Source organism: Clinocottus analis, unplaced genomic scaffold (assembly GCF_023055335.1).
Source record: "Clinocottus analis isolate CAN_PGR_092001 unplaced genomic scaffold, fCliAna1.0.p SCAF_5, whole genome shotgun sequence".
Taxonomy (NCBI): Eukaryota; Metazoa; Chordata; class Actinopteri; order Perciformes; family Cottidae; genus Clinocottus; species Clinocottus analis.
The window spans coordinates 10193490-10203782 of NW_027176207.1; the positions used below are offsets into that span (position 1 = coordinate 10193490).

Below are 10293 nucleotides of genomic sequence, written 5' to 3' on the forward strand. Positions count from 1 at the left end.
AAACTCGCAGGTATTCATGTTGGGTTAATACCTTTTAAATGATTAGTTCATGGTTTATTCATGCTTTACTAATGCTAAATTGGAGTGTGTTATGCTAAATGTCGAAACACTTCAACAAAACAATGATCTTCTGGTTTTTAATTGACTTCATACATCGTCTTTGAATTTTGATGTACAAAAAGCAGCCCGCGCCTTTTGTCCCTCGTTACTCGCCGTAACTTACGTCATCAAAACAAGCCGACCCAAGCAGCATGGAGGGACGCTCTCTGAATCTTTTTTGACCTTCTAAAATTACTCCTTTCAAATAGTTCCGGTGAGTTGATTATCTCTTTGTTACATTCAAGATAAATCTGTGATAATGTCAAAGTCGGAGTAGTTTGTAATTCCTGCTTTTTATTTTGTTAAGTTGAAGCCATCGTTAGCTGCACCGATGCTAACTACGTGTAGCTCTTTCTTCACTTCATTCTCCTTTTTATCTGAATTTGCATAGGTAACTAATGCAAAAAATTACCAAATGTTACGGTTCGCACAAATTGGAGCTATGCTATATGTGTCACGGTTACCTTTCACTACTGAGTCAATGAAATCGCAATTCATTAAAACGAGAGGAATTGAGCATACATCTAAAAAATCATGTGTCAAATCGTGGCTCGCCACAAATGTCAACTTGTCTTGGTCTTCTGTGCTACAGGTTTGAATTCAGCTTTGCAGGATGTCGGTCAAGCATATGTCAGTCCATGCGAAATGGATCATCGGCAGAGTAATAGGGACCAAGATGTACAAAACGGCCAAAGTGAGAGTCACAAGGCTGGTGCTGGACCCATACCTGCTCAAGGTGAACCTTTTTAACGAAGTTCATCCACTGCTGGTGCATACTCGAAGGACGGGTGGCAGCCTACTTTCCATGGAATACCCCCCCAAATCTATCTATCTATCTATCTATCTATCTATCTATCTATCTATCTATCTATCTAGCTATCGCACTCATCATACTCATTTAAAATGTTTGTAAATTTAGGATACTGGTGTGACTATGATACCTGCATTTTTCTACAGATGCTAAAATTTTCTTTTCGTCCGTAGTTGACAAATGGAGATATGTTTAAACGAAAGTACTTTTTTTCATTCAGTAAAATATGTCAAACTTTCCTTTTACGTCAGTGTATTGTTATTAAAATACAGGCATCTGCACAGTTCCTTTTTGCAGAAGAAACAAAAGTACTATTGTGATATGAATATGTTTGGCTGAGAGAACACTTTTGAGTGCTGTTTGAGAGCTGCCTCCATTCCACACGATTGCTACAATTACTGTCAATGATAGTACTACTACTACTTCTGTGTCTCATCTCATACTTTTCTGACCAGAGCATTTTCCCTTGAGGAAATAAAACATGGTTTTTTTTTGGTTTTTTTTAGACTTAAATTTATTGTTGATATTTACATGTAAAAAACATTGGGTTATATGGCTTGCAGTTTGACTTGGTTAGCTGTTGGTTAGTAACTTGTGATTTGCACTTGCCATTATTTTATGAATAATATTTAGTCACACCAGTCAGTTAAAGTTATGCTAAATATCCTAAAGGTAAATATAATTCTACACACTTTATTAATTTGCCACCTGATGTAGTACATCAACTTTATTATATACATCCAATTAGTAATACTTAGAGATTCAGTGATAGAATACAGTACACTTACTTTTTATTTTTATTAAGTCTAATGTTGCCTTTTCTTCTCCCCAGTATTACAATAAGAGGAAGACCTACTTTGCCCATGATGCTTTGCGACAGTGCACTGTGGGAGATATCGTCCTTCTCAAGGCTCTGCCTGAGCCCAGGTCCAAACATGTCAAGCATGAACTGACTGAGATAGTGTATAAAGTTGGCCGGGTGGTCGACCCACTGACGGGAAAGAAAGTTGAAGGAACAGAGTTTGTGGAGCCTCTAACTGACCTTCCACTCGGCCTGAGAGAAGACACGTTATCAGAAAAACTGCAGGAGCTCAACATCTCTGCCGCTTCCAGTGAGGCTGATTCTTCGCCAGCACAAGCTCCCACTTTATGATAGAAAACGGCATTCTTTTATGCAGTGAGGTTAGCTGAAATGGCACTCTGCAATTCTGTTTCAGGTGTTTATGTAAATATACATGTAGACATCAGCCATCAAGATATATCAATACATGTGGAAGTTAAATGTTAGTTGCCTCATGCTATGTGGTAGTTATACGTTTAAGACACATTTCTGATAAATTTACAATAAAATGACAGATGATGCTTGATTTTCTTCTCAAACATGTATACATGGGGCTCATTTTCATTTATTGTTGACCAAAAATATCTTTTAAAGACATTATAATCAAGTATAATATTGCTAGTTATACAAAAGCATTTAATATTGTATCGGTCACGAGTGCATTTTTTATTTGGCATTGCTATTATGTATTCAGTAAATCATCTCTAATTTGTCTTCTCTTGTATACATTTGAACAGTCAGTTTATCTATTTATTGAAATGTGCATGATTAAAAATGCATCAGTATGTGGGTGACCACTTTGATCAGTGGTCTTTTTTAAAAGACACCTTAGAAAAGTTCATCAACACACAGTGGTGTCTACTCCACGTTGATCAGACCAGTTATCAAAGTTATGTCTGTGCTTCATTAATTCTATTATCTAAACTACCACGTGACAGTCACCACGCCCCCATGTTAACCACATCACCCTGACAACGTGTACTGGCTTTGGGACACAAAGGAATCACGAGGTTACGTTGATGTAACTTAGCAACGTCAGCGCCACCAGTCCGGACCAGCAACCTCCAACTGACAGCCTTCAGGGGAAACATGGCGACGCGAGTCCTTCAGAGAGTGGTGGCCACGGGCCTCAAGCAGACAAGGAACGGCCAGTTCACGGTTGTCGTGAGGTTAGACTTGTTTTTCCAAGTGCTATCTGCTGGTGCAGCTATAGAACTGCGACTTAAAATGTGTTTGTCCTCTGTAGAGTTGACAGCAATGACAACAACGTATGGCAGGCTCGGGGCTAAGCTAACGTCTACGTGAGCACGTCGGCTAACGTGAAGTTGAGATCAGCGTGTAATGTGGATAATATTAGCCCTCCGGATCTGAACCTCTGCTAATGCTACTTATAGCCCTGCCTCGTCACAAAGTTGTGCGCTAACTTTTGTTCGCACTTATCTCTGCGTACTTCGTAATGTTGTGCGTATATGTATAGGTGTCATGTGTATAATTACGACAAAGTCCCAACAGAAGTTCTGTCAGTCCCGAACTTCAAGGTCAAAGTGTGACGAATCGCTGTACAGCGTTACTTGTTTTGTATGAATGACCTAGTTTTCCAATTTCTTGCTGCGGCAAGTGTGGCTGTCCTAAACCAACCTGAGTAAACATGTCAACAGCCAGAATACTGTGACGATAGACTAATAAAATGCATCATATTAATATAACGGATCTACTAAGGAATAGTTGCGTTGCTACTCCTGTGGGAGGGTTACTTCTAAACCGGTTAGAGGCTGAACACGGTGTTCTGCTAAGTTTGCAAAAGCGTTTGCTGCAGGTATTAAGAGTTATGTTGTTTTTAGTGATTTATTTCACTGTAGAAGAAGAAGTGGTGGCGCTTTAAACAACTTTTGTTTGTTTTACCTCAGGAGCCTCTCAGCTTTCAGTGAAGACAGCTGGTTCAAGTCTCTGTTTGTTAGAAAGGTCGACCCCCGAAAAGACGCTCACTCTCATCTGCTCGCCAAGAAAGAAGACAACAATTTGTACAAAATACAGTGTAAGTATTGTTTGTGACTTCCTGTCACTGTTGTGGTGGTAATTGCCGTGACTGCATGTGTTTTGTTTTCAGGTTGAAATAGAAAAGATTTTCTCCTAGAATAATCGTATGAAATGTGTTAGCTGGTGTATTATCCACTCGTGTTTTTTTGTTTCCTTGCAGTTCACAATGTCAAGCCAGAGTGCCTTGATGCTTACAATGAACTTTGGTAGGGAGCCCCTGTCTCTTAATTTACTTAACTTAAATTATTGTCATGGAACTGTTTTTAGAAACGGTGCATTTAGTTTTTACACATTTGTGTTTGTGTGTATCCTTAGTGCGGATATCTTGCCTTCTATTCATGCTGACCCTGAATACCCTTGTGAGCTTGTGGGCACCTGGAACACATGGTACGGAGAGCAGGATCAGGCAGGTGAGAACAACATTAAGCTCTGGGTGTCATGCTCCCATAAAACAAACTCACTCTTGCCAGACATTTAACTAGCATCTTAAATGTGAGGGTTTGTTGCTTATTTCTATTCTGTTATGATAAATTCTATATTTCTGTCATTTGAAGTGATGGTTGGACAACACAATTATTTTAGAGCTGTAACTTTGGGATCAGAGAAATTGTGATGAACCATATTTTCGGACATTTTTAGATACTAGCACATTCATTTTTTAGTTCCAATGGAAATAGCAGATCGTTTGTCAACATGTGCACTAGGAAGTGATATTCAGTAAGACAATCTGAGATATGTTGTCTCATGCTGTTTTCTCAGTTTCCGAGAGCCAGCCAGCTCATTTTTACATGTTTATTCCTGTAAAATTAGCAGTATTCAAAAGTGAGTTCTTTATTCAGTTGTCCATTTTTCATCTTGATCCAGTATATTATTAACCTGAACTGTGGTTTTGTTTTTAGTAGTAATCAGGACAATCAGACTCTTTGATTTTTACCAGATATAAAGATGATTTTCCGCTGTTTAGATGCACGGTTGTTTCTTTTGACCTTTTCATGCAAGCTCAGTTTACAGGTGGTCAAGTGATGAATAAATAAACATAGAGCTATATTTAAGAGCTGCATTATTTTTGGCTCATTCTATTATAGTTCATCTGTGGAGATATCGGGGAGGATACCCGGCCCTCACCGAAGTCATGAACAAACTCAGGCAGAATGAGGTAACGGGGGCTCGGATTAGTTAAGTTTTGAACATTTTCTGGCAGTGCACCCAAAAGTTAAAGGTTTTGTTTGTTTCACCAAAAAAGTACTTTTGTAGACCTTAACAATATAACATTGCTTATGATAAAATAAGTACAATATTTATATATGTACAACTATTTATTAATCTACTAATTAAAGCGGGAACAACATATGTACAGTACAATCAGACAATTATTGAGCCAAAACATTAGCCTATTCCCACATGCATTTTAGGCATTTTACACATAGTAATCCTGATTAGTTATGATGTATGGAATAATTATTGTGCTCCCGCAAAACTGAGCACACTAGAAAATACAAGAATAAAGTTGTGTGTTTGTACTGGATGTTAACCCACCCAAAAGAGCTTTTTGTCCCACGCAACCATGAGTGTTCTCTATCTGTGGTCAATGTTCTCAATGTCAACTTTTATTTGACCGAAACATGTGAAGAGGTCAAATAAAAGTGATTAAAGAACTGTATCAGGCTTTAGTTTTTAGGGGAGTTTTTTACTCACTAGATTGTTGATTTGACCCCAGCTCCTACTGTCAGTGTTTCCCCTACCATTATATTAGGGGGGCGGGGCGCCCCCCTGAGAAACCACCCGGCCCTCTGTAATTTTCTCGATATCGCCAGATGACAAAATGTCTCTTACGGTTCTCTTTCTTATAGAAAAGATCTACACCTTGTTATGTTATTAAACAAACTAAACAGCCGCATTTTATTGATCGGATCTACATGACAGCTTGTCATTTTTGTCTCTACGTGGTCGCGGGTAAACACTTCTCTTCTCCTCTGCGCTGCTCTCTGTATCGTGCACGGCGTTGTTCCGTCCCAATGAGCAGAGACACGTGCGCGCACAAAGGTGAGCGCTGAGCACCCAGCAGCGGGCAGGGAGCGTAGAAAAATATGTTGCGTGAAAAGCAGACAACTATATATTTTAAACGCTCCCAGGTTGAAGATGGCAACAGTTGCCCTCCTGCAAGAAGCACCGGAGCTCGTGTCTTGTTCCAATGAGCTGCTGGCTTCACACATTACAAAGTACACGGACATAAAACTAAGTTATTAATAAATACATGGAGAATGCCTGTATTTACGGGTAAATGTTCACGGTACGTTGTTAACAGCTTACGTTGCGCATGCGCCACCCACCAATTTTTGGCGTTTTGCCAAAAGCCAATCTCTGTGAAGTCTCCATTAAATCGTCTTTTTTGCTGTTCCATCTCTCAAAACCGGAAAAAGATCTCATCTCAACATGGAGCGTGAACTGAGAGCGTCCGTATCAAGTCTCCAACCCCGTTTTAAAACTGTGTTGAGGAAAGCAGCTCGCTGCAGCCACTAATACTAATACGACCTGACGCTCCAACATCTACTCATTCTGTTTTGTTCTGCAATTTGCTTTTAGTTTTCCAAATGAGCTATTTAATATTAACTACAAATTATTCATTTTTTTGCACAGATAGAACTTTATTTTCATAGTTCAAAGGTATTGCACATTTTTTTTCTTCTTTTTTGGTCTGGTGAGGCAATCTGGTTTAAATTGAAAATTATTGTCATTTTATTTATTCTGTTATTTATAAAAGCACACATGGAGTCACAAAATGATGTTATTTACAGAAAAAGCAATGCTTTTGGTGTTTGTGTCATTGTCGGTGTCGTCGAGGACATAACGTTAAATGTTAACGACTTAAAAGGTCTGACAGTCTTGTTCTATTCTGCTATCTGACCAGAGTTTAATATTTTTACAGATGTTTTTCGGAGTTGGTGGTCTGAGGCAGATTTACAGAGTAGTATGTTGCTGTTGTCTGTCGTTGCTGTAGAAGTTTACGAACTACAGGACAGAGAGGGGGAAGATGCTGCTGTCTCGTAGGAACCAGCTGCTGCTGGAGTTCAGTTTCTGGAACGAACCGGTCCCTCGTCCAGGACCCAACATCTATGAGCTCCGATCATACCAACTCAGGGTAACTCCATAGAAAATATACATGCATCCTTCCATTATACATAAATTCATGTCTTTCTGTAACGTCAGACTACTTACTTTACACTCGTCACATTCTTATTTCAGCCAGGAACGATGATAGAATGGGGAAATTACTGGTAAGTCATATCTTTCTTAATCTCTCTTTTTTTTTACACATAGTATCAGAAAGTCATTAAATTCAATTAATTTTGATAGTCTATCTGAAAAGTGCATTAGCATTCATGATGCTGTAATAGTAGAGATACCATTATTTTGTACCTTTTTTTTAAAATTATTTATTTAAATTTTTTTTATTTTCTCACGACTGCTTTATTGGTTTTGCAGATTGTAGAAGATGAATATCAGTCAACGGTACTTTTTGGCTTCACAAACTATGCATGAGTCTGAAGCATGCCGAAAGATATTTCACATATAATTTGTATATCTCAAGCATAATTTACCTATTTAGCCTGTTTCATTTATGTTCTGACCTGAATAAACGTATATTAATGACTGGGAAATTTGCCTGTGACTGTAATAAAACCAAACATGCTTTTAAAACTATTCCGAAATTGTAACAATTTTAGGTTTTGATTTTTTTTTATATTGGGATATCTGTAAATTTTGGTTTTGATTAGTACTTTAAAAACTTAAAATTCACAAATTAATCGATACAAGGGTTCAATTACCAGCTGTGAGTTTGTTTTTTTTACGTAATGTAACATTTGGGTGCTCTGCAGGGCTCGTGCGATTGAGTTTCGCCAGCAGAACCACGAGGCAGTTGGAGGCTTTTTCTCACAGATTGGAAGTCTGTACACGGTTCACCACTTATGGGGTAAGCAGTGTTTCCTAGTTTTTAGGTTTAAAGTTAACATATGTTGGGTTAGACATTCATGAATGTTTTACTGTTTTGCAAAGGATTGCACAAATTTGTTTAAAATATACTTAGGAGGTTACAAGGTGCATCTCTGATGTCCCCTTGACCTTTTTTCCAACTTCCTGTGTTACTCTTCAAACATATGTAATAAACATTACATATGTTTTAAGTCATGAATTTGATCAATCAAATTTAAGGCAAATATTTCAAAATTCAGCACTTTTCTAAGAGTTGATACTTCATGAATTTTATGTGAATTTTGAGTAAAGACTATATAAAACAAGCATTATCTTTTGTCTTTCTTTCTTTCAGCTTACAAAGACCTTCAGTCCAGAGAAGATACAAGAAATTCCGCCTGGCAGCATGACGGCTGGGATGAGGTTGTTTATTACACAGGTAAGTCTCAGATTGCTGTTTTTATTTCCCCTCAAACGCTGGACAATATTGTCAAACATCATCTTTGAGAGGATCTTTTGTTAGCAAACTAACAACTTTGACGCTGTTATGGGTCTTGAATAATGTCCATTTCTCACACTTTTCTTCCAACTGTATTTCTTGCAATGAGTTTCTTATATGTAATCTTGTATTTTATTTATTGATATAAATCATGATCATAAATATATTCTTAATATATATGTTTTTTGTTGTAGTTTGTATTTTGTCCACAAGCAAACAATACTGCATGACACACAAATCTGTTTCTGAGATTGTCGTCTCTTCCTTATTTGACAGTCCCTCTTATTCAGAACATGGAATCCAGAATAATGATTCCCATGAAAAATTCGCCCTTGAAGTAACCACAAACACCGGGGGAGCCACTCAACAGCCACTTCAACTGCTGCACTGATCGATGGAGAGTGTAACCAAATGTCAGTTGGTGCACTGCCAAGAAATCTTTTGTTTTTGTTTTCTTGTTTGTTTCTTCACTTCCCTTTTCTTTGTGGGCCTAGAATGTCTTTTTTTTAAGATGAGGTTTAAAATGGTTATCATCAAAAGCGGATCTGTTACAGCAGTTACTGACCCATTAATGCGCTTCGTGGAGACAATATTATAATTTCTTTCTTATATTTTTTTGATGATTTAAAAACATCTGTGTTTGAGTGTGACACCAGGAATAGATCAAACATTTAGCAGTTCTAGCGCTGGTCACAGGGACTGAGAATGTCTAAAGATCTTTCAGACAAAAAAGACTTGTATGCTCTGTTGCACTAGCATTGATAACAAATCAAACAAAAGTTACCGCTTCCAGTATCTCACAACAAAAACACTGCTCACAGTATCAATATGAATTGGATAAACTTCTTTAAATGTTACTTGTGATCGTCAGTTTTACAAAGAGAAGCTTGCCAATTATGAATCAGTGTTCTGAAATCCTCGATAAAGCTGATTGTCACAGAAAGAATCCTTTATTGTAGAGCCACAGTCAGACTCAAGCTTTCTATTCAGTAAAACCTCACAAGGAATACCTGTCAAATTGATGCAAATGTATGTTTACATGGCTTTGTTCCAGCCAACTGATTATGGCGTGAATCAGTTATTTTGTTTCAAAATTATTTGTCTGGATGAAAGGATTCTTAATTATACTCTTATCAAGAGACATTCAAATTGAAGTTTACAAACACACCATAAGTGTCTCACTACAGTAAGCCCAACTGTGATGTAGTGCACAGTCATTTCATACCAGTCGGAAACGTGACGGCAACGTCCAGTTCTTGCTGTGAAGTTGTGGTGAATCTGCCAAAGGTGTAATTTTATCTTAATAATTCTCCTGGCTTGTTCAGCTGGACCAGATGATTAAAATGATTAGACCATGTTTTTGATTTAAATACTACTCGGTAACCAAAAACTGCTGTAAAATGACCAGTTTGATTTAGCCCTCTGTCAAGACATTAATGCCAACTGGGTGATTGTGTGCTCTAATCTCAGATTAAAGTTGTTTTTAATGTTCAGATTGTAGATATACATAGTGGGTTTGATTAAGCCAGGTATATGGTAAATTCTGCATCAATTGATGAAGTGGGGTATTCTATATGATGAAGGAACAGGAGGAGAGGATGAATATCCCAACTTTGTTAATGTAAATTGCAGTACTTTAATAAGATTAGTGCTACATATTGAATTAAACGTCTGATTAAAAATAGACAAACACGTTTTGGGCTCTTTTTTCAAGTAGGTTATCGTTAGAAATAATAGGACAGTAATCTCGCACATAGACTGTATTACATTTCGATCACAGATTATCAAAGGTGATGTCGGCATGTCGTCTCGGCTTGGGTGTGACTGATGCTGCCTTCACTGTATGTCGGAAACGTGCTAATTTTTTTACCTTGATCTTTTTCCGGTGTTGCTTGTACATATTCTTGTATGCATCTTAACACTCGTGTCACTTCAACATAGGGAGCAATTATTTATAATCAGGATTAATTTACGGGGCATTTTAAGATTTCAAAGAAGCCGATTGTCGGAGCATAGACCAGTTCCTTAAACGCA

General features: G+C 37.7%; 2 protein-coding genes across 2 annotated transcripts; both read left to right on the plus strand.

Annotated features, from left to right (window-relative positions):
- The first annotated feature begins 81 nt into the window (after positions 1-81).
- Positions 82-2624, plus strand: mrps17 (mitochondrial ribosomal protein S17). Its single transcript, XM_068599832.1, has 3 exons — positions 82-313; positions 692-835; positions 1743-2624. Exons 2-3 carry the CDS (start codon positions 713-715, stop codon positions 2061-2063), a joined length of 444 nt encoding a protein of 147 aa, XP_068455933.1. The 5' UTR covers positions 82-313; positions 692-712; the 3' UTR covers positions 2064-2624.
- Positions 2625-2746: 122 nt separating this feature from the next.
- Positions 2747-9322, plus strand: LOC137802187 (protein NipSnap homolog 2-like). Its single transcript, XM_068599831.1, has 10 exons — positions 2747-2920; positions 3659-3786; positions 3949-3994; positions 4104-4198; positions 4874-4944; positions 6787-6927; positions 7032-7063; positions 7667-7761; positions 8116-8199; positions 8536-9322. Exons 1-10 carry the CDS (start codon positions 2841-2843, stop codon positions 8598-8600), a joined length of 837 nt encoding a protein of 278 aa, XP_068455932.1. The 5' UTR covers positions 2747-2840; the 3' UTR covers positions 8601-9322.
- Positions 9323-10293: the final 971 nt, after the last annotated feature.